General features: G+C 50.9%; 1 protein-coding gene across 6 annotated transcripts in view; it reads left to right on the forward strand.

Annotated features, from left to right (window-relative positions):
* The window catches only part of Whrn (whirlin), a 91,158-nt gene that overhangs the window by 57,992 nt on the left and 6,244 nt on the right, over window positions 1-26,922 (forward strand). For 3 of the 6 annotated variants that reach the window (XM_008833491.2, XM_017798266.2, XM_029563725.1), the window contains 5 exons: window positions 11,430-11,632; window positions 12,939-12,975; window positions 13,777-13,989; window positions 14,673-14,882; window positions 17,946-17,978. In XM_008833491.2, coding sequence (XP_008831713.1) covers window positions 11,430-11,632; window positions 12,939-12,975; window positions 13,777-13,989; window positions 14,673-14,882; window positions 17,946-17,978 — 696 coding nt within the window. Of the gene's footprint in view, window positions 1-11,429; window positions 11,633-12,938; window positions 12,976-13,776; window positions 13,990-14,672; window positions 14,883-17,945; window positions 17,979-18,113; window positions 18,719-26,922 lie in introns of those variants that run through there. The other 3 variants (XM_008833492.2, XM_008833493.2, XM_029563726.1) reach the window with 2 other exon arrangements.

Here is a 26,922-nt window from a genome sequence, read left to right on the forward strand (position 1 = left end):
GTATTGGAGGCTGGTTAGTGCAAGGTCCGTATGCTGGCTTATTTGGTTCCTGGTGAGGCTAATTTCATGGCTAGCCGCTTCCCAGTTCCTCACATAACTAAGAGAAGATACTGGGGTCCGCTCATCTTCCTAGAAGGGCACCAGCCCTGTTGGATTCAGGCCCACCCTTCTAACCTTCCTAGCCTTCATCTCTTCTGCCTAGGCACTGTCTCCAAATCCAGTCATATTGTGGATTAAGGTCTCATGGTGGCTTGAATGTGAAATGTCCTCCATAGGCTCATATTTTTGGACACTTGGTCCCAGATGGTGGTGCAGTTTGGGAAAGTCGTAGAATCTTTAGGAGGTGGAGTCTTCCTGGAGGTAGTGGGTCATTGGGGGCTGACCTTGCAGTTTTATATCCCAGACCTGCTTCCTGTCTAATCTCTGTTTTCTGTTCTACTAGAGTATGAGGAAGTAAGCTTGAGAAGCTTTCTGCCCCCACCGAGCCACCTGCCGCCATGCCTTCCCCCATGATGGACTGTATCCCCTCAGACTATGAGCCAACATAAACCCTTCCTTCTTCAAGTTGCTCTTTGTCAGGTATTTGGTCACAGTGATGAGAAAAGTCACTAAAACAAGTATGAATTGGGGCAGGGTGTGGCCACAGGCATTTAGTCTCCGGCACACCAGCTGTCATTTTTCTCTTGACTTTGCTTATGGACTCTTTTTCAAGGCATAAGTTTTATTTTTTTGTCAAGATTAATCAATCCTTTCTTTTATTGAATCCATATTCTAGTTAGATAATATTTCTTTATGCCCAATGGTAGGCAGGTGCTGGGTATTGAACCTAGGGCTTTGCCTATGGCAGGCAAACACTTTTCCCATGAGCTGTAGCTTCAGCCCCTGTAATACTTGTAAATATTGTTTTCCCTTTAGATGTCTGGCCTATGTGGCATGCATTCCTTGGAGGGTATGACATGTTGTATCTTTTGCTGCAAAGCTACCATTATTCCAGTATTGTGGGTTACAAATCTGCCTTCGCCAGAATGATTTGTCACACACCTGTTAATACGCTACAGTTTCAGATGTTCCTGGCTTCTTTTTAGTCAGGTCCACTGCCTGTTCCCTTCCCTGGTCAGGGCCACCCTGCTGAAAAAAAAAAAAACAAAAAAGGAGACAGTGCCTTGGCTGCTGGAGCTTCCACAGCACGATCTTCAGAGCCATTTGTGGTGCTTTGAATGAGACTGTCCCCCATAGGCTCCAAGTATTTGGACATCTTATCCCCAATTGGTAGCACTGTTTTGGGAGGTCTTCAAAGTTGTGGCCCTGCTGGAGGAAGCATGTCACTGGGGGTGAGCTTTGAGAATTCTTAAGCTTTGTGGGATCCCCCAGTCGCTCTCTGCTTCCTGTGCCTGTTTAAAGATGTGAGCGCTTAGGCCCTGCTTGGCCCACCTCACCATGCCTCCCAGTCGTGATAGACTCTGATCCCTTTGGAACTGTAAGTTCAAATAAGTTCTTCTTCCTATAAGTTCCCTTGGTCATGGTGTTTTATCACAGCAACAGAAAAGTAACTAAAACACCGTTCTTGCATTGTAACTTTTTCTAGCATTTTTATTTTTTTAAACCTAAAGATAAAAATGTTTGTCCTAGGGGCCTAGAGAGATGACTCAGCAGTTAAGAGCACTGACTGTTCTTGCAGAGGACCTAGGTTTGTTTCCCAGGACCCACATGGCAGCTAACAACCATCCTTAATTCCAGTTCCAGGGAATCTGACATCCGAGGACATTGTATGAATGGGTGCACTTAAATACAATGCAGACAAAACACTCAAACATATAAAATAAAAAAAATAATTTTTTAAAAAATGTTTGGCCTCATATCGTAAGCCTATAATCCCAGCTACTGTGGAGGCTAAAGCACTAGGCTCTCAAGTTCAAGTCTAGCCTGGGCTACAGAGTTAGCTCAAGGCCAGCCTGGGCAACTTAGTGAGACCCAGTCTAAAAATAAAAAACTAAAAAGAGACTGGGGCTATAACCCAGTGGGAGGGCTCTTGCCTAGCATGCACAAAGGCCCGGATTCAATGCCCAGTACTGTGAAAGAGTAATTAATTAAAGTTAAATTTATTAATTTTATTTTGAAATAAATATAATTTTATTATATGTGTATGTAAATGATTCAAAAATATTTTATTTTTAAAATGAATACATTTGTTTTCAGGACTACTTTAGGATTAGAGAAAAATTGAGGCAACAGTAGAGTTTCCCCGCAGCGCCCTTTCCCTGCCTGCCCGTGCAGTTTCCCGCCACTTGCTTTTCTCTTCTGTTGTCTTTGTTCTATTTTATATGGTGGGGAGGGAGCCCAGGGGCTCAGCATGCTAGACAGGTGTTCTACCTCTGAGCTCCCCCCCAGCCCTATTAGCAACCTCTTTCATTATGCACAGGAGACACACTTGTTACAGTTAATGAGCCAGTGCTGAGAACATGATTGACAGAGGCCTGTACTTTGCCTTATTGCTCACAGTGTCTTGCTTGCATGTATGTAGGTTTTATCAAATGCATAATGTCATGTAGCCAACATTACAGTATCACCCAGAGTAGCTGCGCTTCCCTGAAAACTTGACGTATTCTCCCTCCCTGTTCCTCCTCCCTGCCCCCAGGTCCTGGGCCCCTCTGATCTTCCCACTGTCACCATCCTCCTGTCTGTCCACAGTGTCATAGACTTGGAACCATTTACCATGGAGCCTGTTCAGATCAGCTTTCTCTTTGGCTACGTTATTTTCTAATATTTTTAAGTATTCATGCATCATGATGAGGGTCTAGGACAGTAATTCTGTACATGTCTACCACATGTCATGACAGTCCTAGGGTGATAACACTTGCATCTGCTCAAATGTGCTGGGACCTTGATACCCTTCATTATTTGGAGCGAACCGTGGATTGTTGCAAGCATTAGTTACCATCCACACATCAAAGCCCTTCTACATATGCTTTTATTTTTCCGCATGATCTGTACTGACTCCTGGTACAAGCTGGCAGGCAGCTGCTGCTTAAGTAAGTGAACCAAGAGCTGCCACTGGGAAGTGCCCAGCCTTCCCAGCACGTGGCTGCCTCTGCTTCTTAAGCCTATTTTTGTGACTCAGGACGACTTCAGGTTGGCTTCAGGAAGGACTGCACATTTCTTGTCTGTTCCTATGGGGTTTGTCTATGTTACTATCATGACTGGGGTTCCCCCTCTCCTCATTTCTTCTGACTAGACACTGTTCATGTCTATGAAGGCTGTGGACTTGAACCTGAGAATGGACAGGGCTGCCAGGCATCTCAAAGCAAGTCAGTAGGCAGGGTTTGGGCCAGTTGCCCCAGTGGACTGGGAGGCTGAGGACCTTAGACACCTCCCTTTCCCTTTCCTTTCCCCCTTTCCCCTTCCTTCCTCCTCCCCTCCCTGCCTCCTTCTTCCCTCCCTCCCTCCCACCCTTCTTTCCTCTCTCCTTCTTCCCTTCCTCCCTCCCTTCTGTGTGTATGTCTATGTGAATGTGGGCATGCAGGTGTCACTCATGCAATGTGGAAGTCAGGTCAAACTTCAGGAGTCAGTTCTTGGCCTCCACTTTGTTTTGAGGCAGAGTCTCTCTTACTGTTTCTGCCACTGCTCAGTCCTCCAGGCTAGTCAGCTCATGAGCTTCCAGACAACTCTCCTGTCTCCACCCTCATCTCCCAGCAGGAGTGCCAAGATTACAAATGCCTGCCCCCAAATCCAGCTTTTTATGTGGGTTCTAGGGATTGAACTCAGGTTGACAGGCTTGGGTGGCAAGTACTTTCACCCACTGAGCCATCTCCCAGGCTTTCAGCTCTTTTCTTGTAGAATAAGGGGCATCGTAAATGCATACTGCTCCTTAGGATCCTGTGCATCCAGCAAAAATGAAATTAGGATTTGTATTTTTACCTCTGCCATTCATATGAGTGAAAAACAAAATCAGCTTTTCTTTCCTGCTTCGCTCTAGAGCTAGGCTGCAAGTCCCACCTCCCACATGGCCTTGTCTTGTCAAACTCACCTTTACATGGCAAAGAAATGTCCCCAGCAGGAGCCCAAGGCCAGGGCTTGGCTCATTGGCTTCATTTAACTATGTATTTGCTTGCCCTGGTGTGTGTGTGGCGGGGGCGCAGTATCTGTTGGGCATTTGCTGGTTCCAAAGTGCAACACTGACGAACTCTGAGTTACTGTTCAGCATAGTCTGAAAGTAACAGGGCACGTTTAACTATGTATTTGCTTGCCCTGGTGTGTGTGTGGGGGGAGGGGCACAGTATCTGTTGGGCATTTGCTGGTTCCAAAGTGCAGCACTGACGAACTCTGAGTTACTGTTCAGCATAGTCTGAAAGTAACAGGGCACTCAGAGGGCATCAGTGACTCCTGCCTTGGAGACAATGTTGTTTGAGCAGCCAGGCTTCCCCATGAAAGAGGAAAGGAAAAGTGTTAAGGATAGAGGAACAGCATATGCAAAGTCTTGAGGTGGGAAGGGTCCATGGTTAGGAAACAGAGAGTTGGTAAATAGGGCTGCCCTTGAAAAAACAGGGGAGGGAATTGTGGGATGGGTTAGCAGCTAAGGTCCCTTTGGAACCAGATCAGGGAGGAGCTTAGAAGCCGCCTTCCAGGTGAGGCTAAGGAAGAAGACACATGGCCAGTTTTCACTTCCCTTTGCTTCATAAGGAAGGGTATTGGAGGTAGTGAGGATGAAGCAGAAGAGGTTTTGGAGCCACTGCAGCAGGGTCCAGAGTGGAGCTGGTGACGTGAGGCCACCAGGGTCCTGTGGGGAAAGTGGGCCTTGATAGTGTACAACTAGTAGAGTGGGAGGGTGGGGCTCCAGCGTGGAGCTGGGGAGCCCAGAGGAGGAGCAGACTGGGAGGAAGGCATGGGAAAGGGCCAGGTTCAAGGTCTTGAGCTGCAGTTAGAGTAGCGTCATTTATTAAGGTAACCACTGTCCTAGGTGGCCATGGAAATGGAGGTGCTGTACTGGGGACGTAGCTTTCATTTAATTTAAGTTAAATGTAAATGCAGTGGTTACACTCAGACAGTGTAGATACAGAACATTCCATTCCAGTGTTCTGTTACATGGGAAAGGGCCAGGTTCAAGGTCTTGAGCTACAGTTAGAGTAGCGTCGTTTATTAAGGTAACCACTGTCCTAGGTGGCCATGGAAATGGAGGTGCTGTACTGGGGACGTAGCTTTCATTTAATTTAAGTTAAATGTAAATGCAGTGGTTACACTCAGACAGTGTAGATACAGAACATTCCATTCCAGTGTTCTGTTGGAGTGTCCTGTGCTTCTTGGGCGTATGGAGTTAGATGCCTTTGGGTTGTCTGGGTTGACATGCCAAGGGAATGAATGTTCCACTGGGGTTGGAACAGGAGGTCAGCTGGCATCATCCTGCTCTGCCACTGGTATGCTGGGTGTCCTTATGCAAATGATTTCTCCTCTCTCTCTCTGAGTGCCACTGCTTTGTCTATAAAACAGGAAACTTTGCCTGCCTTGGGTGGTGTGGATTAAGGACAGAGCTAAACAGAACAGATGGCCTAAGCCAGGCACTTAGGGACACGTGTTTGCTATTCTCCCTGTGTTGAACTCCCAGCAATTTTCCTGTGGAAAGCACTCAGGAATGACCTCTGGGACCCAGTTCTGACTTTGACTTAGTCTGAAACTGCAGGTCCTTCCTGCTGTCTGAGCTCAGGTTTTCCAGTATGACCTGAGGCCTCAGAGCAGGCCCTGGGTAGGCTGTCCAAGTAGAGACCATAAATCTGCCAAGGTCACAAGAAAGGACCAGGTGCCACAGGCTAGAATTCAGCCTCCCTGGGCTTTGTGGTGCTACCCACCATCTTTCTAGTAGCTTCTGCCCAACCAGCACTCCAAAGCCCAGAGGCTCATGTGATCAGCCCATTTCAACTTAGTCCTAACCCTGCACCCTAGTAGTATTGACCTTAATCTTTTCGTTGTTACTTCTTTAAATATGGGCGAGGTTTACTGACTTCTGAACTGTTGGGGAAAACTAATGTTGCTCATTAAAACTGCATTGTTCACTTGTACTGAAAGGGAAAAAAATTAAAGTTTTATAGCTGACATGGAAAACTATTAAAGATTCATAATTGCAATAAAGCTCCCTAATAGAATACGAATGTGCACTGTGACAACACTGCAGCCGCAATCAGCGGGGCCTCACTCAGAGCTCTAAAGACCGGTTCAGTGGGTCCTTGGGGTTCAGTAGAGCCTTGGAGGGTTCAGTGGAACCTTGGAGTCCTGTGGATCCTTGAGGAAGATGAAGGGCTAGAAGAAAGCAGGCAGGGGCCTCAGGCCTTTCCTATCCCTCCCAAGAGGAAGATCTAGTCTCCCAGCTCAGCACATGGATCAAGTTCTCAGTAGACTTCTCTCTACTGACAGCCTCTGCTGAGTGACCTCAGAGCCACCACCATCCCCAGACAGGGTCTTCCTTCTGCTCTTTTTTCAGGCCCCATCACTAGCATGAATAGAGCACCAACTGTGCATGTCGTGAAGCCCAGGGCTGAGCAGAACAACAAGGTGAAGGGGGACAGGCTGGCTTTCTTGTTTCCTTGAGACAGTGCCTTGCCAGGTAGCCCAGGCTGGCCTGAAACTTGCAATCCTCCTGCCTCAGCCTCCTAAGTGCTGAGATTACAGGTATGCACTCCAAACCTGACGTGCTTTTTCGTAAAGAAGGGGTCAGTACTGAATTGAGGGACTGTGCAGGCTGGTGGCACAAAGGACACATCTTAGGTCTTGTCATCCACTTCTGCCCTCAGTCTGGGCATCTGTGAGTTGGGTTGACAATGTGAGCTTCAGGGTGGGGGCAGCTGATGCTGGATACAGGAGGTGAGGTGGGTGTGGTGAGAGGCACCCTGAGGATAGAACAGTGGGATTTAGTTGATGAGTGAGTGAGGAGGATATCAGCAGTAAACAGGAATTTTGAAAAATGCAGCTAACACGTATCAGGCACTGGCTGTATATAGGTATGTTCATATGTTCTGCATGTGCCCATCCTATGTTTGTTGAGTACCTGCTTTCTGCTGTTGGGGATGTGGGAGACACAGTACACATGGTAACTCATTGTGTGAGCAACAACTGATATTTCCCCCACTTTCCAGAGGAGATAACTGAAAAGTGAAGTAACTCACCTGGATCCTACAGCAGGTAAGTGGCAGCATCTGGAACTGGAGGGACACCAGGCATCAGTGATCCAGTGGTCCAGACAACCTACTCATAACTGAGGGTCTTGTTCCCATTTTTGAGGGTGGAGCCTTAGAACCACTGAAGTACCTTCCTCAGGTCCCCTGGCGGCTGACTGAGCCACTTGCTGCCTCTGTGCTGCTGTGCAGGCCCCACACCACACTGTGCAGATCCTGGGCCAAGTTCAGAGGAAAGCAGCACCCTACCTTGCCTGTGTTTCTCAGAGTTCTGGAATGCGAACCTGTTGCTGGGTAGGCTGGGGGTGATGGAACAGACTTCTCTCTACCTTAAAATGAAGGACATTCCCACGGTCCAGTTCCCTTCTCCACCACTGGGGACAAATATGACAACCATGGTGACCAATAAAATAAAGCCACCTTTACTCATTTACCCCTGCTCATCGTTCTGTTAGGACCTGCAGACAGCTGAGCGGTATTACTTCCCATCACACTGTGTGGCACCTGCCTGGCCTTGCTCCCTGGTGCCCTGGGCCAGGGTTGAGAGCTCCCTTCCTTAGCTCTAGGACTGGGCTTTACTGTTGCTGCCACATGTCCTTGCAGAGCTTCAGTTTCCCCATCTATAGGAGACCTCTGAGAAGACCCTTGTGAATGTGGTATCTTTTGTCCCTTTATTTTCCATTTCATTTACACATAAAACATCTCACTCTGAATTGGGAAGAAAAAGTCACAATCAGCAAACCAAGCTGTTGGGTTTTTTTGGAGAATGAAATTAACATTCTCCAACTTCCCGTGGCACAAACCAAAGGCAAGACGAGGCAGTGGAGGGATGGATCACCCCAGCCCCCCCTCCCCACTGACTAAACCTCTCCTGCTTCCTACATTGGACTGGTAAAGATAGCAAGGGTGGCGGGCAGAGCATAAGAGGGTAGGCTTGATGCCCTTCATCCGTTCACTTCCTGTGTGCCTTTGAGCAGGCTCCTTGACATCTCTGAACCTGTGTCCTGTTTGGAGAGCTATAGAGATCCTGTATCTCCTGCTCTGTGTCAAGTGCTCCCCTTGTCTCTCACAGTGACCCAGTACTGGCTGGCACAACACACCCATCTCAGATTAGAACACTGAAACTTGGGGTGTACTTGAGATCAGTAGGGGCTCCTGAGATACCGTGTCATAGTTGCCTGACTCATAAAACATGACTGTAGTGTAGAGACACATCTCCCACCCCTTGGGGCACACTCTGAGTGAGACACATTGGCTTTACTTGAAAATGGTTTGTCAACTCAATAGTCACAGTGAGTTGATGGCAGGCCATCCTGGCAGAGCTGCTGAGACAAAAGAAGCCGTCCTGTAAGGAGAGGGCAGCGGGGAGCAAAGGACCCAAGTCCGTGAGAACCTGGGAACAGGTCAGCTGCTGCAAAGAGGGGCAACATCGAGGGCCTGACCCAACCCCTCAAGCAACTTCGTTTTCAGCTGGGCCCTGGCCAAAGAAGAGACCAGAAAGGAATGAGGAGGACAGGCTCACAGGTGCCAGCACATCCGGGTCACCCATATTCTTTTCCCACTTGGTACAGTTCCGCAGCCAGATGGCAGGAAATCCTGCCTCCTCTGCCTCTCCCACAGTGATGGCCTCATTCAGCAGGCCCAAGGGAACCATGCTGAGTTCAGGACACCAAAGATCCCAGCCCAGAGATTCGAAGGTTCAGGACACCAAAGATCCCAGGTAGCTGAAGCCTGCGCTGTGCCAGGCTACTCGCAAGCACAAATTGCAGAAATGACGGGTGTTGGGCCCTAGCCAGAGAGCAGGACTGACTTGCAGAACTGCAACAGTCTATCAGCTCTGCCCCTGCAGGTGACTGACAGCCTCCCCTGATCTGTCAAGCTTAGACAGCCCATGGCCATTGGAGCTTCACGCAAGCAAGGAGTGCTATTGGGAGATTTGTACAGCCCTGGATATTAGGGTCATGTGTCCATTTTTGTAAAAGTATTTGACATTTAGCTGAAGTACCCATTTAACCAGGCATCCTGGGTTTTATCTAGCCACCTGCTCAGCCTGGAGGGGCTGTCAATGAACTCATTCTCTCCCTGCCACCCCCTGGCGAGACCCAGAGACAGATTCTCAGAAGCATGCCTGGACACAGCTGCTCTCCTTGTCATGAATGCCTTTAATTCAACTGCTAGGCTGAAATAGAGTGCGTGGAAGGGAAGATTAAAAGCCGAAGCCACAGAGGGGTACTTAAGAAAACAAAACGCTAAAGAGCGAGATGTACAGCCCTGGCTCTGGCCCCCACAGCAGGCAGCATTCCGGAGAACCATGCTGGGCAGCGATGCCAGGACAGTACCCCCTTGGAGTGGCCTGACAAGCTGTGGGCAAGTGAGCCTGGAGAGAGATAGGTTTCCCTCCACACTCAGGAAGGCCAGTGCCTGGAGCAGCTCTCCAATGCTGGGCTCAGCTGCTGGGCTTCAGAGAAGACCAAGAAAGGAGCCAAGGTAGAATTGGCAAAATTCAAACCATCACGAGAAAGCTGCATTTATTGAGCACTTACTGGACACCAAGCCCTGAATCAGTGTTGATCTTGTGCCACGCTCTTAATAGGGACCTGCTGGGCTGTCTACATTCTCAGGTGCCCTATCTTTTCAACCAGGGAGACCAGGGCTGTGAGAAGGGAAAGAGAGTTTTCCATATGGATGGTGCCAGGGCTTGGTGGTATAGAGGTAGGCACTGACAGCTAGAGATTTGAAGGAGGATGATTCTGGGCCAGGACCCCAGTTCATACCCACCTAAGGAAAGTGAAGAACAATTGTGAAATTCATGGGGCGAGTGTCACATGGCATGGAAGTAGCAGAGGCAAGACTTGAACCCAGGTCCGATAGTCTGTGGTGTACTTATCCACATTTTTGTCATCTTCTGGACTGTGTCTGACCCACACTGACAAGGTGCTGACTCAGGAACCATGGAGTGAGCAAGTGAAGGACCCAGGAAAGGGGCTGTGAGGGATAGAGGAAGGGGACAATGGGGTGGGGCTAGCTTGAGAGCCACTTGGAGAAATACAGGTGACGTTGATGGTGGGGTCAGTCAAGGTCCAGCTGCTGCAGGCGGGGCTAAGGAAGCTGGCCTTGGGGATTGGCTGGATTAGAGCCTGAGCTGTGTGGTCCCCTTACAGCACCTGGCCACAGGATTAGAAAGCAGACAGGCCTTGGGCCAGCCTGGCCTGAGTTTGCATTCCACAGTTCCCTTGCCAGCACTGTGATTACAAAGTGAGGGTGAGCACCCCTGGGAAGATGGAAACAGACATGTCTTCTCCCCAGATGGGACACAGACGACAGACCCAAGAAATAATTCCACCCAAGTGGAGCTTGGTGAACCAGAGCATTTACTGGCATTCCTTACAGGAGTGTGAGTGACCCAAAGGCAGAGCCATCACCCGAAAGGCCTGATGACTTGAGAATGCTGCACCCCTGGGTCTCCCTGCACAACTTGGCAGGCAGCTTGGGCAGCTGGACAGCCTCCTCCCTCGAGCAGTTCATACCATGGACTTGAAAGGACGGCAAGGAAATGCTGAGAACAGCCAGCGCATGGGGCTGGCTGCCCTTGAGGTCCCAGCAGGCAGGGACCCTGGTGGCACTATCCCATCTGTGGGCCTTGGGTGCCTTGGGGTGATCCAGTGCACTCTGTTGCACACTACAGTGTCTTTCCCCAGCCTCCTCTGGCTTTGTCATGGGTTTATTTTTATTGGAAAGCTAGCTATTTTGTCTCTTGTCTTTTTCTTCTTTCATTTAAAAAGTGTTTGTTGTTGTTTTATATCATAAAAGAAAACAGCCTGCTAGTCAAACCAGTTCCAGCAGAACGCACTCCCCAGTGGGAGGCTGTGTGTCTCACTTGTTGCTGTCTTTTCCTTTAATAAACTAAAGTGTTGCTGACATTTTAAGGTGACCCAAGAATGCATGCTACATGCAAAAATCTCACGGTGTAGCATCAGATATAGAAATAACTGTTGTCTGCCTCACATCTCTCGCCTCATCTGCGGTTAAGTTCATCCGATCCCAGCCTTTGAGCTGGCTTGCTTCTGGATGGAGCATTTTAGGGAATGTCATAGTAGATCCACTTGCAAAGCTGTCTCCTTCCTGTGTGACCCTCATGCATCCACATGAGGTTCAGCCGCTCTGAACCACAATGGCTTCATGTCAGTCTGACTGGAGGAGAGCTACGATGAGGGCCCTGGGTGAAGTTAGTGTCTCACCAACAGCCGAGGTGATGCTCTTGGGTCTTGGCAGGTTGGGGACCAGATTCTGGAGGTGAATGGGCGGAGCTTTCTCAGCATCTTGCATGATGAGGCAGTGAAGCTGCTCAAGTCATCCCAGCACCTCATCTTGACAGTGAAGGACGTCGGGAGGCTGCCCCACGCACGTACCACCGTGGATCACACCAAATGGATTGCCAGTTCCCGGATTGGGGAGAGCACCACCAACTCAGCAGGGTCTGGCCCCAGGCATAGGGTTTGGGGGACCGCTGGGTGGCTTCTGAGAGCTGTGTCCTTCCCACCCTCTACCACAGGGATCGCAGCTTGGTGTCCCCACCCCACTCTCCACTCACAGCATGTGAGCTGTTCCCTTCCTCTCCTGGCCTCAGTTTCCCTGCGGAAGACTGAATTGCAGGACCAGAGCCCTCAGTCTCTGCCAGCAGGCGAATCATTTAACTCCCTCTTGGTGCCTAGCTCTACATCTGAAAGTGGTTTCCCGCCCCCATGTCATACTGCCAGAGAGGACCCCAAGAGGTACTGAGGGTGAAAGTCTCGGAAGCAACAAAGCCAGGCACAGTAGACAGGTGACACAGCTGCAATAAAGTAACCTGAGTCACTCCTGACCCCCATCAGATGTCTCTACGTAGTTGGGGATCCCTGACCAAACACCCCTCATGACATCCTCTTTCTTTCCCTCACTCCCTTTCTCTTGCATAATGTTGCACATTCTTAAAAACGAATTGCTAGGGCCAGGAGTGATGGTACACACCTTCAATCCTAGCACTCAGGAGGCAGAGACAGGCAGATCACTGTAAGTTCCAGGCCCTCTTTGTCTGTATAGTGAGTTCCAGGCCAGCCAGGACTACATAGTAAGACCTGTCTCAAAATTAATCAATTGCCAACATTTTAGAAAAACATTGGATTTCCCATTTTAAAACTATATCTCTGGTTGTTTCTTAAAAATCCAACCTACATTTTCTCATGAAAACATGGGCTGAGACAGTCACCCTGGCCGGTGGCCCCTGGGGATCTTCAGCACCTGTTCCCACCTTCCCTGGGCTGAATGACCTAGAGTCACCTGTCAAGGCCCACTGCTCTACCTTCCCCTGTAATTCCTGAAGCTCTGTTCCCACAGCAACCAGGAAGCTCTGAGTCCATCAAGGCAGCGGGCACTGAGGACGGCATCTTGCACTGCATGGTAGTACACTGTGTTAATGAAGAAACCACCCAGTCCTGGGGTTCACATGCCCCTGAGTTGTCCCCAAGCAGTGGCCATGATTTGTGTAGTTGTGTGGTCTCTCAAACCTTTGCTCTGCTTTGGGGTGAGGAGAATTTTTGAGACAGGGTCTCTTAGCCCTGGCTGACTTGGAACTCACTTGGTAGCCTAGGTTGGGCCTTGACCTTCAGATCTTGCCAAGTGCTGGGATCACAGGCATGTACCACCACACCATCTAGAGTCTGGCTTGCCTACTGGGTTCAGCCTTGCCTATATGTGTCTTGTTCCATGTGCTGACATGCACTGAAGGGACTTGTTTCTCCACAGGTTTCCAGGGGACCTCACAGCAGAAGGGACCAGCAAGGTAGGTCTCTTCATCTCTGGGACATCCTCAACCTCCTCCTCCTCTCTCAGGCTCATGCAGAGTGTGCTCAGTGGTTCACACACTTTAAGGCATTTCCACCGGGTGGTCCAACTGTCCTGATGCCTGCCTGTGCATCACTCATACATTACCTGAAATAATGTGTATGTGTGTGGGGATTGAACATACTGTAAGTACGGAGGTTTGTTTCCAAGATTATTTCAGATGATCTGAACCAGTGATAGTGGCCAGGAGACCTGAGGGATCATTGGTAAGCATTAGTTGTTGGTGATAGGAGCTGCTGGAGTGGGTGGAATGAGTTGGGGGTACAGATCTGCATTATAGTTTAGAAATATAGGAACTCAACTGAGCATGATGGCACATGCCTGAATCTCTCTGGAGGCAGAGGCAGGTGCATCTCTGTGAGATCGAGGCCAGCCTAGCGAGTTCCAGATCAACTGGGGCTACTGGGAGACCTTGTCTCAAAACAAAACAACAAATTGAAATACAGGAACTCTTGTCACTCCTGTTTACCAAGGGAGATAGTGAGGCCCAGAGAAACCAATAGTGTGCATCTGGATGGGCAGAAAGCATGTGGAAGAAAGCACCACTTAAGGGGTTTGCAACTGAATGTGACCACTTAGAGATGTCACCCTGGGGTGGGAGTGAGGGTTCCCGTGTATGTGGAGACCATCAAAGGGAAGCCGCAAGGTCCCTCTGCGGTGCTGCTGTGGTCTCAAGTAGATCCCCTGACACCTCCTGAGCAGCCTAGACTCCCCTGGGCTGTGTGCTTTCATCTTTCAGCCAGGATTTTACAAGGGCCCAGCCGGCTCCCAGGTGACCCTGAGCAGCCTGGGGAACCAGACACGTGCGCTGCTGGATGAGCAGGCCCGGCACCTTCTGACAGAGCAGGAGCGTGCCACCATGGTGTACTACCTGGACCAGTACCATGGCGGCGGCATCTCTGTGGAGGCCCTGGTCATGGCACTGTTTGAGCTGCTCAACACACATGCCAAGGTGACTTGCTCACTCCCTCTGCCCCTGCCCCCGTCCCCGCCCCTGTTACCAAGAACCTCAACCCAACTGAACCTGGACCAGATGCAGGAGACCAAAGCAGCACCATCCTCCCATCTAAAACACTCCCAGGCACAGGGACATAGGTGCACTGGCCATCAGTGCTGAATGTGTTCCACAAGCAGTATCTGGCCCCGCCCAGGGCTGGCTGACTCCATGGGTAGGAGCCTGTGCCAGACATCTGCACAAGGCCCAGGTGACAGTGTTGGGCTACCAGTTTGAGAAGACTGCTTGGGTGGAAGTCTGTTTGTGGGTCAGAAACTGTTTAAAGGAAGAAGTGGCTAAATCCATCAGGAGAGAGCACATTTGGGAAGACAAGAGGAAACACTGGAAGGGATGGCCAAGGGCTTGGTGGCATGAATATGATGGCTTGTTCAAGGACTTAGTCACATATGCATACTGGGGAGGGGTGGTTCGGGACAGGGAAGCAGAAATCAGATGGGTCCTGTGTCTGGAAAAAAGATACTTAGATGTTCTCCTGAGGCCACTGGGGAGCCATAGAGGGTTAAGGACAGGAGGTCAGGTTTGCATGCAGATCACTTGGGAATAATAGAGGTACCAGTCTCACCTACTTGTGAAGTCCCTGTTAAGTGTCCTACTTTTCCCCCCACCCCACCCTTCCCCAGTTCTCGATCCTGTCTGAGGTGAGAGGCACCATCTCCCCACAAGACCTGGACCGCTTTGACCACCTGGTGCTGCGGCGGGAGATCGAGTCCATGAAGGCTCGGCAGCCTGCAGGCCTCAGCACCGGGGACATCTACTCCATGGTGTCCTGCAGTGACACGGGCTCATCCACTGGTAGCCATGGGACCTCCACCACCATCAGCTCAGCCAGGGTGAGCAGTGCCTGCCCAATCTGTGACTGGAACGTCAGGGGCACAGTTCATTGAGCTTTCCCTCATTGAGCCTCAGTTTTCTCATCTGTAAAGACCAGACCATTGTGGAGTGCCTAATATATGCCGGGCATGGAGATGACGGATATATAAGACATGCCTTATGGGGCTCTCAGTCTAGAGTCTATGGTGAGCTAGAGCCTAGGGAGAAAGCTTTTTAAATCTTATTCTTAAGTAAAAGATAATTAGGGGCTGGCAAGATGGCTCAGTGGGTAGGGGCACCTGCTGCCAAGCCTAAAGACCTGAGCTCAATCCCTGAGACCCACACAGCAGAAAAAGAGAAACAACTCCTGCAGGTTGTCTTCTGGCCTCCACTTGTGGGCTATAGCATGCACATGCCCCCGCAAGATAAAAATGTAATAAAATGGGCCAGCGTAATGGCACACGCCTTTAATCCTAATGCTCAAGAGGCAATGGCAGGTGGATCACTGTGAGACGGAGGCCAGCCTGGGATGGTACAGGGGTACAGTAGCAGTGATGGCCATTTGGTCTGTGGTTCTGGGTCCCCCAAGAGGTTACCCTTTGTCTGTGAAGCCCCAAGCCTGGCTTGGCTTTCTTGCCAATTTAGCTCCCAGAATAGCATCTGGTCCATATTGAGCTGTGGTTCTGCTCCCAGGAGGCTCAGGAGCAAGTGCCTTGTTTCTCATCCTAGGGGACAGCCAGTCCCTGATGTCCTGAAGAGAGGAGAGTTGGGTAGGAGGGCTAGAGGCCTGAAGCTGGTATGTGTTCTGTTGAGAGGGAAGGAGTGGTATTTCTGAACCAGGAGCTGTCCCTGGGCCATCACAGACAGAAAGAACACAGGACAGAAACAGGAGCTGAGCCAGTGTAGTGACTGTCCTGGCTGCAGGCATAAGCTGCCCTGTGGCTGGCTGATGGCCACAGGTTCTTGATTGGGGTCATTTTCTCTGCCAATTAAAGAATTAAAAGGCAGAGAAAAATCTCAAACACAGTAGAAGGCATCAGGCAAACAAATTTTATTAAAAGATGAAGAATCATACCCTTGTAATACACATTCATACCAAGAGAAAAGCTCTCCACAAACAGAGAGGGGATTCAGAAACCAAAAAATCCAAAGCCCCCAAGGAGGGCCTGGACTTTTCAAGTGTTTCTGCTGCTCTGGGGCAGGTCCCTCTCCCCTAATTTTGATTGGTCAACTTAAAAAAGAAGAGAGAGCTCATAGGTCACAGCCCCAAGCCGTCAGGTCCTGCCTTAGACTTACCTAAATTGGTCTGGACCTGTCAGCCAGAAAAGAGGCCTTGCTGGCTTGGGGGGAGGGGACGGGGAGCCCCCAGGCCTCCTTTGCCTGGGGCCACGAAGAAGCAGGAAGTGTGTTGTCTTTTGTCAGTGCTTGCGTTGCTGGTGTCTGCTTACCACGGATTTAGGCCCTCACACTGGAGTGCAGCCCTCACTCCTGCAGACTCGCTCCTGAGCAGCTTTTCTTTAGCTTTTAGACTCTGGGTTTCTGGGGGACCTTTTCCACCTTCAGTCACCTTATCTTCAGAAGTCCTCATCCCTTCCTGAGGTGCCTCCCTCCGGGGCTATAGATATGCTCTAGATATGCTGGCAGTAGTTTCAAGTTCCAGGAAGTACAGGTCATTTCCCAGGCAGGCTCTGGTTCCCCTTGCAGCACATGCTTTGATGGTTTGGTGGTTTCAGGATGCAGGTCGTGGTCTGCAGTCCGCTTTTCTCTGGGTCCAACTTCTTTGACCTTAAAATGGTCACATGGAGCTTCAGGCAAAGCATAGTTCTAAAACCCAAAGAGTTATAAGCTGCAGCTCTGGGCTGGTCCCTATAATCAGGACCAGAGTACATTGTGATACTGTCTTCTAGTTTAGGCGGCAGGAGATCTAAGTTTAAGTACTGGTCTCCTTGGGCCTCCGTTTCTTCACACATAGATGGCCTAAGGTTCCGCTGGCTCTGACTCCAGTGGCCTGACATCCTGAAGGCAGGGCAGGGTGGAGGACAGGAGGAGCCAAGACAGCTGTAGGCCTGGAAAGGGCTCTGCAGAGTTCAGGAGCCTCAGCCCACAGTGACCTTCCACCCTGAGAAGCCGCTCCTCAGGTTAGCTGGGGAGGGCACCAGCAAGAAGGCCCTGGTGTAGAGGGTATACCCTGGGAGTAGCTCTGAGCAGACATCCTTGTAGGGAGATAGAGGGGTGTCCTGAAGCCCTCCACACAGTTCCTGAGAAGAGGACCATTCAAATAATCAGTGACACCCCCTGCCCCCGACAGAGATGAGCTCCTGGGATGGAATCTCAGAGGGCTGCATGGGTGAGGAGGCAGAGAGGGAAGTCCCCTCACCTCTCCATTCCTCAGTTTCTTCTCTTGTAGGGAGAACTGAGAGAGAAAACTCCTTGGGCCCAGGATGGGTATTGGTATCCCAGGAATATGGCCTACACACCCCAGGATAGGTGAAACCTTGCTATTTCCTGGGCTCCCTTCCTGCTCAACAAACTCCCTGGAGATTTGCTCACTGGATTCTGTAGATCCTGAGACTCTGGAAAGCACTGTGCTGAAGAGCACTGCCTCCCCCCTCCCCAACTCCTCCCAGGGAATCTGGGGCTCCAGAATCAGTACTGGGGCTCAGTCAGTACTCGGGCCTGTGCCTGCTGGATCAGGTTCTCCAAGTAGGCTCCCTTGAAGTCTGCCTGGCCATAGCAGGTGTGGCCTGGGACAAGCCACTGCCTTTCTCCAGCCAGCTTTTCCTTCTGCAAAGGGAAACACTGGTCCCAGCCCTGCCCCCAAGGTGCCCACCTTCTCTAAAGACCCCCAACTAGGACAGTTTGCCTAGAGCATCGGGGCCTTGCCAGCTTCCTTGTAGGAGGCAGGTGGCAGTGGGCCACTGGCCTCTCTGTTCTCCTTCCTGTGAGGCTTCTAGCACAGACCTTAGGGACCCTGTTGTGCACATGCATGGTGGGTGGGGGAGGGCTATGCTGTTGCCTCCTCATCCCCTGACACTCATTTCATGGATTTTTCTTTTTGCCTTTTGCTCACCCTCCCTCCCCAGGAGCGGCTGCTGTGGCTTATAGACCTGATGGAGGTACCGTCCTTCTGCAAGGGGGCTGGGAGTCCCTGAGCCAGGGCAGAGCTGGGCCCTTCCTGCCGCCCTTGACCTCTGCCCCTGGTGGGGACTGGGCGTTCTTGACATTCTCTCTCCTGGTCACCACCTCATCAGGTGTCCTCAGACTCTGGAGAGAGAATGACCTCTGTTCAAGTCCCTGCTCTGCCTGTGGCCTGCTGTGTGACCTTGAGAAACAGTTCTACCTCTCTGAGTTTATTTTTAGGATCTTTAAAGTGAGGATGTGGTGGAGGGAACTCTCAGCCTTCACATATACCCTGTATTGTGTCTGTCTGGAATGTTTTTCCCATTTCCCATGGCCTGTGTCCTTTGTGCATGTAAACCCATGGCTTACCCATGGCCCCTCTTCCAGGAAGCCTTCCTTGACCTTCTTGAAGGGGTGACTTCCAGCTCTCAGCTGTATTTTAATGGGCTAGACAGATCTGTTCAGTTAGCCCCCTTGACCACCAGTTGTTGAGGGCAAGTGACCATATCTGGGGTCACCACTGAGTTCTCTAGTGTTCAACACAGAGTCTGGCCCTTGTGTCTAACCAGAGCCTTTTTGTTAGTAATAACTGGGATTTGTGGAACATTCTCTACAACCCGGTCCCAGCATCTCTCAGACATCTTCAGTGGCATTCCAGTAGCCAGGACCATCAGGAGCCTCATGTTGCAGAGAAGGACACCGAAGCTCAGAGAGGAGAAATGACTGTTCCAGGTCACACAGCTAGTGAGAGGCCAAGTCAAGGCTGGGTCCCTGTCCGGCTTTGCCTCTGCCCTGTGCTGTGAACCCTGTCATCTGACTGTTTCTTCCTGAAGCTGTTCTCCAGGCCTCACCTAGTTGTTAGCCTGTGTGTAGAATGTGTGTCATCGGTCTTCTCCCTCCTCTTCCTTCCTTCCTGTTAATCTTGACGAATTTGCAGAGTGCTGTGTGTACCCAGAAGCTGCAATATAGCAGAGAAAAAGTCGTCTTTTCCATCTGGAACTCAGAGCCCAGTACTGGACCGAGCAACATATTAAGTGATGATAAGCACTTCAGAGGACTAAAATCAGGAAGGGGACTTGGGGAGGGGAGAACTGGCAAAGGACACTTGAGGGAGACCTGAAGGGGCTGAGGGAGAGGGCCACAACAGCATCTGGAGGAAGGGCAGCTCAGAGTGGGAACAACATACCGCAAAGGTCCAGAGGTAGAGCAAGGCTGGAACATCCACACACAGTCTAGGAGGCAAAGAGGCTGGAACAGAGGGAGTGCATGGAAGGGTGGGACTGGTGGCTGCTGAGAACTTTGACTCTGACTCTGAGCCAAGTGGGAGCCTGAGCAGGGATGACATGGGCTAGCTCAGTTTCAGCAGGATCCTTGATCATTAAGAATAGACGGGGGAAGGTTATACCAACACACGAAGACCCAGTCCCAGGAACCAGCCAGGCCAGGGGCTCTGTGGAGATGGTGCAGCTGGTTGCTAAAAGATACAGTGATGGGCCGAGCAGTTGCCAGCTCTTCTATGCCCAGCAGCCCTGACCTGCTCTTGCCACTCCTCACCCCTCTAGCACTAAGCGGGCCTCAGACCTTGCACACCCAAACCCCCTGTGTGGGGGACCCGAAGGACACCACCTCCTCACCTAGAAGAATCTCTTGCTGGGTGTTCTGACTCACTCTGTCCCTATAATGCCATGTGCCCTCAAGGAAGCCCCTCCCCAACTCTTGCCTCTGTCTCCAGGCTCCTCAGAGTCTAAGAGTTCTCTGTTGAGAGGCACTAGGAACTATTCAGAAGGGCATGAAAAGAATGGTGGCTGTGTCCCCCAGCTCTGCATCTGAACAAGGGCTGCGGCCAAGAAAGGCAGAATGAAATTTACACACATGCACGCATGCACACACATGCATACGCACGTGCACACACACCCACCAGGGACTGGGCTGCAGCTCTCCTTGTGCTAGTCAGCTTCCACTGAAGTAATGCAGAGTAACAAAGAGCCCCACAAATCAGTGGAAGACAACCAAACCCAGAGCAGAGGTTCATGTCTCCTCTGTAATACCTGTCTCACTGTCTTAACCTTAGCATGAGTTTCCCCAGTAAGCAGGGAGAGCGAGTGGGTACAGGTAGGGACCACATCCTTCCAGCAGAGGCCCAGGAGATGGGCAAAAATGAAACTTAACCCATGTGTCAGCCACCCAGGGGATTGCCATCCCAACACTGGCCTCGCTAAGGAAAATGTGCCCGGCTCAGGTGCCTGGCTCCCAGCAACCCAGAGGCCCTAGACAGTTGTCCCAGATGGAGCCAGTTTCCACTGGACCTGGATTTCCTGAGTCACATGGCGCAGCAATCAATCCCAGGTTACACACAGCTGTGAGGGGACTGTGCAGCCATGTCCCCTCAGAGCAAAAACCATCAATCAAGGAGTCCGCATCAACTTCCCCTATGGACAGATGACATCCCCTCTCAATTTTTCTTCCAGAGTCAGCCTGGAGCTTTTGTTTTGTTTTGTTTTTTTCAGCCTCTAAACAGTATCCTATTCCCTGTAGAAACCTCTGGCCAGGAGAGTAGGTGAGAGAAAGGCCTTCCAGCATTTCTGGGTCTTTAATATGAATGGGACTGGACAGGACCCCATTGCCCAGCCTATGAATCCTACCGACCAGGTTCAGCTCTCTAGTCTCCAGTGGGTCATCTTGGGCAGTTTCCAAGCTTCACTTTCCATATCTTTGCATCGGGTTGAAAGACCTGGCATCTGTGGGTTGCTTGGGGAAGTGGGTGAACATTTCAAGGTAGCGTATGAGCTGTATGAGTGGTCTAAGGATTGGACAGAAAAGGATTATAGACATCCAGTCCACTTTTGTTCACTCAGAACAGCTGGACAAAACCTGGTCTTCACCCCAGACTTTTCTGCCTGGACTTAACACACTTCTCTCCCATGTTTGGAGAATGGTTCCTGAGGCTGCCCTCGTTGTGGCTCAGTGAGAGAGGGAAGCGTTGGCCATTGTGTATGACCCTCTCTGCTTGTCATAGGATGCAGAGGGCCTGTTCCTTCTTCTGACTCTGGACCAACCTGGTTCTGTTTAGAGACTACTTTGAGGAGCAAACCCTTCATTCTCGTTTTCATTCATCCTGCCCTACCATCCACCCTGCTCACCTGAAGCTCACAAGCCCAGTGGAGGAGGCAGTTTCAGATCTAGAGCTGCATAGGGTTGGAGTGCATCTCAGTGTAGCTAGCATGAGCAAGGCCCTGGGTTCCATCTCCAGCGCCCTATAAAAACAGAATCTACTAAGTCCATGTCTGAGGGTGTGAGAGAGCATAGGTTGGGGCCTGGTGACTGGGACATCCAGGAGAGATGGTCAAATTAAGATCTGGAGTTTGGTATTAGCCAGGCACTAGCTAAGGTGAGACGGTTTAGGAACCCCCAACCTGAGCTGGTCAGTGGTGTCAGGAATGATGGGGGGAAGGCAACAGGCACTGAGGACTTGAACTTAATTCTAAAACCATGACAATCATGAGAAAGTGACATGAACCTGTTTGGATCTAAGGAGCCTCCCTTGGGGGTGCAGAAGGCCAGAGAGTGGCAGGTGCTGTGCATGTTCCAGATGGACTGACACTGGATGCCTGGATTAGTTTGACCTTTTGTGCGCTGACAAAACACCTGGATAACTTAAGAGGAGGGCAGAGTTCTTTTGGCTCATGGTTCCAGAGGGCTCAGCCCATCACTATTTGGCCTCATGCCCGTGGACAGAGCATCATGGTGGCCAGAGTATGTGATGAGAAGCAGTTCACTTCATGGAGGCCAGGAAGCAGAGAGGGGAATACAGGAAGGAGTCAAGACAAGATAAAGCTTCAAAGATATGCGCCCCCCCCCCATGACATACTTCCTCCAGCTAAGCCCCACCTCCTCTTTTCACCTCCCAATAACATTTTTTAAGGTAAATCAAGGGATGAATCCATTGATTAGATCAGAGTCCTCAGGATCCTGTCACCTGCCCAGAGCCCATCAACTGGTCACCAAATCTCCATGAAGCTGTGGGAGACATTTCACATTCAAACTGTTAACAATGCCCTATGCCAGGAAGCTGCCCAGAAGAGGCCACTGTAAGTTTGGGGTGTGTCCTCGCCACTGAGAAGAGCAGCCCACTCCAGCCCAGCAGGTCTCCCACCTGTCCCTGGCACCTCAGAACCATCCCTTCAGAGGCATTAGCACTCCCGTCCCGCCCCGTGGCTGTGCTTTATCTAGTGGTTCCCTTCTTCCCGCCTGTACTTTCATCATGTTGGGTTGGCAGAACACCTCCCTCACTGAATGAAGATCTGGGATGCAGAAGCTGTTTCTATCAGATGGAGCCAAGTCCACAAGCTCAGAGCCTGCCAATCAAGGCTGCGCTCTGTCCCCTGCCCCCTGAGGACAGAGTTTCTCAGCTAACAAATGGGGAGCTGAGTGTGTGCTAGCTATGGCAGGCTCTTCATTGACTGAGCTCTGGGCCCCTTTGGAGGCTGGTGGAACTCTGGCTCCCTTATCAGAAAAACACCTTAACTGTTTAGAAATTAAATACAGAGGATGACAAAACAGTTGTACGATCAACTTGGCTCTCAAAACATAGGAACACATTAGAAACCATGCTGCTTTCTTTATCCTGGTAACAAAGTTGAGCCCCGGGTTAGTAACTACTGTGTTATGAGGCCAATGGGTGCCAACAGATGCTGTTGACATCTATGTGATAGAGATGTGACAGGAAAGATCTGGGACTTTGGTGGGTGATTGTGGCTGATTCCTTGAAGCTCTGTTGCCTCCACTCAGGATGGAAGGAGGCTCTGAAAATGGATTGCTGTCCCTGAGCCAGGCTTTCTGTTTGTGTTCCTGCTCCAGAGTCCTGCTTTCCAACACTTGTCCTAAGGGCTCTTCCAGCCCTAACCTGGAGATTGTGGGTCATGCTGTCTTTCTGCTTACTGTGTGACATCGTTTCCCAGGGACCAGGGAGGGAGATTCTGGGCCAGGTGTGTCAGCTCAGCAAAAAGAAGTGTGGGTCTGGCCAGCAGCATGGTAGCTGGGTTATGATGTGACTACCCACCGCCATGCCTTGGCCCACTACCACCTTGCCTATCCTGTCCAGGAGGTGTATGGCAGCCTTCCCAGAGAGCTTTCTGCTCTCATGATGTAACGGTGATAGGGTGGGCCCTGTTCTCACAGAAGCCACAGTGGGCCCCTGTTCTCAGCTTTGGTTGAAGGAATTGGAGGATGCTCAGTTCACTCTGGGGGTTCTACTACCCCAAGGGATGCCAGGACTTCTGGCTCCCCAATTTATACCGTCCTCTACCTTTCCTGGGGTGACATCTCAAGCCAGCTCTGGCCATGCCACCATAGCTACTCTTCTCTTTACTCCTGTCCGTTTTCTGTTGCCTCACTGTTCTCCCCTCACCCACCTTGTCTCTTTAGAGCCTCTTCTCCCCATCCCTCTTATTCATCGTCCTCCCTCTCAGGTCTTCCCTTTTTCTTTCTATCAGTCATCTACCCACCCTCTTATGGCCTTCTGGAAGCCTTTGTGATTCAGTGCCTCAGTTTCCCCATGTACAGAGGGGAAGATGGGCTGTCCAGCCTCAGGCCTCAGGTGCACTTTGGGATGAGGGCCAATGGGCCTGACATCAAAGTAACAAAACCAGAAGAACAAAGAGCTGAAAATAGCACCTTTATGTAAGCAAGGAGCAGAAGGCAGAAACTGGAGTGGCTTGGGGAGGGTGGTCGGGCTGTGGGGAGGAGCCTCAATTTTGCTGAGGTGGCTCTAGGCATCTGAGCTGTACCTGGGTCTTGACAACATTCAGGCCAGGCATGACCTATCTTGTTTCTTGAATCCTGGGTGCTTTGGTGAAGGTCAGCACAGGGATAGCCCTTGGTCATTGATTTCATTTTGCCCACTTCTGTTGCCCTAAGCCAGATGTCTGAGAATCTGGACCCTGTTAGACTAGCTCAGACATTAGGGAGGGACTGTTCTGCACTGCCCCAACTGTGGGGCAGTGGCAGTGGGACTTAAAGGTCCCCTGGCTCCCATGGGAAGCACTGTGGTCTTGCTGGGTGGCCTTGAGCAGATGGCCCTCCCTCTCTGAGCCTCAGTCAACCCAGGCTGTACAATGGAGGGGATTCATTGAGAATCAGCTGTCAGGGGGTATGAGGAAGGGGGTGAGTAGCTGGGGCTGGGGTACAGTGGCCAGGGCATATGGGCTACATTGTGACCTTGGGCCTCAGCCTGCTCCTGGGCTTCTGGCACTGCCCAGTTTTGGCCCGCTGTCTACAGCTATTTCAGACTACAAGGAACATGGCTCCGGGACTCAGGGCTCCTGAGCGTCTGGATCTGGCAGATGGAGCCTGGCTGGGCTGGACTCTGACCGGCTGCCGAATGCTCTACTTTGGGCCTCCTTCCCAGACTGGATGTCCCCTGCCCCTCCTCTTCCCCATTCCACCTGGAACACCAGGATTCTGTCCAATTCTGGGGTAGAGTGACCCCCCCCCAACCTGGCTTAGTAAAGCCTAAGTTGCTATGGAATGGCAGTACAAGTTTGGACATGTCATGTCCCTCTCTGAGCTATGGTTGCAGTAGAGGTGACAGATGGTGGGGGTCATGAGAAGGTACATACAATGAAGTGTAGAGGAGTCAGCCCAGGGCCCCATGCCATAGGTCCTCCAGACACCTAGTTCCCAACTGGCCTTTTATGACACTCACACTCTTCCTGGATCCCCTCCTGAGTCATGGTCTTCTAGTTAGTGCTTCTTAAGGGTCTAAATGATACTCTGGGCTCCTAATACTTGGAACAGGGCAGGATCACTCAAATGCAGTCACCTGAGCCTCACACTGCTCTCCCAGGGTCTCCTGCAGGCTGAGTTCCTGCAGCAGGCGACAGGCCTGTGTGCCTGTGGCAGAGGCTCCTCTTGTCCTTGCAGTAGACAGTGTGGATGCTCCAAGCTCTGCATCTCCCTCTGAGGCCAGAGCTTGACCGTAGAATCCTGGAAAGGACCTTCATGGACAGCCTAGACCCATCACTCACCTTGGCTGGGAAGGCTAGCCCAGGTTATTTCCAGAAAGCTTATGACAGTAGGTAAAGGGTTACAGGAAGGTTCCATGACCTTCTTCCTGAGGGATTCACCCCCAGGGGCCATGGCACACCTTGCAGGCTCATCACTGTGGGGCAGGTTTACAAGGCCCCTGAACTACAATGATGTGAGCTTCCAGGTCCTGTGTGGAGAGCAGTCTAGGGTAGTGCACCAGCAGCATTAGGTGGTCTGTTATCCGTTTTACAGCCTGCTTGGCACAGAGAGGCTCAGTCACTGCCTGTTGTCATTTAGACATAAAAGGCATTAATAGTTGTGCGCTCAAGAAAACCTTGGAGGTGGCCTAACAAGAAGCCGAGTGTCCTGTCCGTTTGTGGGTCTATCACTGGCCTTTGTGATCATGTGTCCACTACCCCAGAGTACCTGATGCTTTCAGTAGAGACTGAGAGCAATGTGTGTGGTTGGATGGCAGACTCTGCCTCAGGGCAGTATAGTGTGCCTTCCCTCTGCACCTGTTGTCCCCAGCCCCTTGTCCCAGCCCACTACTGCCCCTCAGACAGTGACAACTGTGCTTCCTCACCCCTCAGTCATCTCCATGGCGGCTACAGCAAGCAGTCGATTCACTGATCCATCGACTCATTCGTTAATATTTACCTGGTAAAAATTAACCAAGCTGCTATGGTTCTGAAGACTGAAAGACCAAGTGGGCCTAAGTCCTGTTTTTATCCCAGTAGGAAGGGGTGATAATAAAGTCACTTTATGACAAGTGTCATACAGAAAAATGAAATGGGGTTGGAATAGACAGGATGGTTGGTGCGGTGCTAGTGTAGGCAAGGCTGGTCTGGGATACCAAGGGCCATAAGAACCAAAGGAAAGGTGGGATGAATCAAGAGTGGGACAGGGCAGCAAGTACAAAGGCCCTGGGGCAGGTTCAACCCCATCATGGAAGAGTAGTGAGAAAGGCCCAGTTCTGTGGGCACAATGAATTTGGTGTCTGGAATTTCTCCCAAGTGAGATGTTAAGACCTTGGAATTGTGGGCTGAGGAAATGTATTACCTGATTTCTGTTTCAAGGACTATGTCTAACTGCTGGATGGAGAGCAGTGATGGGTGAGGGGGAAAGGAAAGTGGGGTTGGGGGATTGCTTACATAGACCTCATGCAAGAGGTGACCTGGAAGTCAGCAAAATGTTGCCTAGGGTCCAACCAAAGTGGAGGCAGTGGCTGTTGAGAAGGGCCTGACACATTGCCTAGTGTTCCCATGTGGTAGGAGGGGACTTGAGCAAAGGGAATCTTCGTGGACAGTAAACTTGACCTCATCTCCATGACAACCCAGTGTCCTCAGGCTTGAGTTCAAGCAGGACCCAGAATTGACAGTCTTAAGCATCCTCCATCTCCTTAGCTCTTTAGTTACACATTCCCCTGCAGCTCCCTTCCTGGCCCTTCCCCTGTCCAGGATACCTTTGATCACTGCTGCCCAGATGTACTATATGCTGTTTGCCAGCTGATGCCCTCTACAACACAACCCTGCATCACAGTCATGGCAGTGCTCACCTCCTGCCCCAGTCCTGGGGTGTTGGGGGTGGGGTGGCTAGAGCCTCAGGGACTACTCAGCACTGATGGCTCACTAGAGACATGAGCCAGACCTGGTGCCACATCAATCAGGGTTGTCCATGGAAACAATCAACTGAATAGACCCAGATATACAGGAAGATTCATCTGGGCATCACTGGTGGGACAAAGGAGGCTGAGAAGCCTGGTGACAGTCTGCAGGTGGGAGGCCCAAGATGGCTGGTGTTTTATTTCCAGTTCAACTTCAGAGAGTCAGCAGCCCTGCTGTGGGGAGCAGGTAAAGGGCTGGGTGAGACTCTGATAGACTAGACAGGACTGGCCTGGCCCAAGTTCAGCCCCTT

This window comes from Nannospalax galili, unplaced genomic scaffold (genome assembly GCF_000622305.1).
Source record: "Nannospalax galili isolate Female #2095 unplaced genomic scaffold, S.galili_v1.0 scaffold34, whole genome shotgun sequence".
In the NCBI taxonomy this organism is placed as follows: domain Eukaryota; kingdom Metazoa; phylum Chordata; class Mammalia; order Rodentia; family Spalacidae; genus Nannospalax; species Nannospalax galili.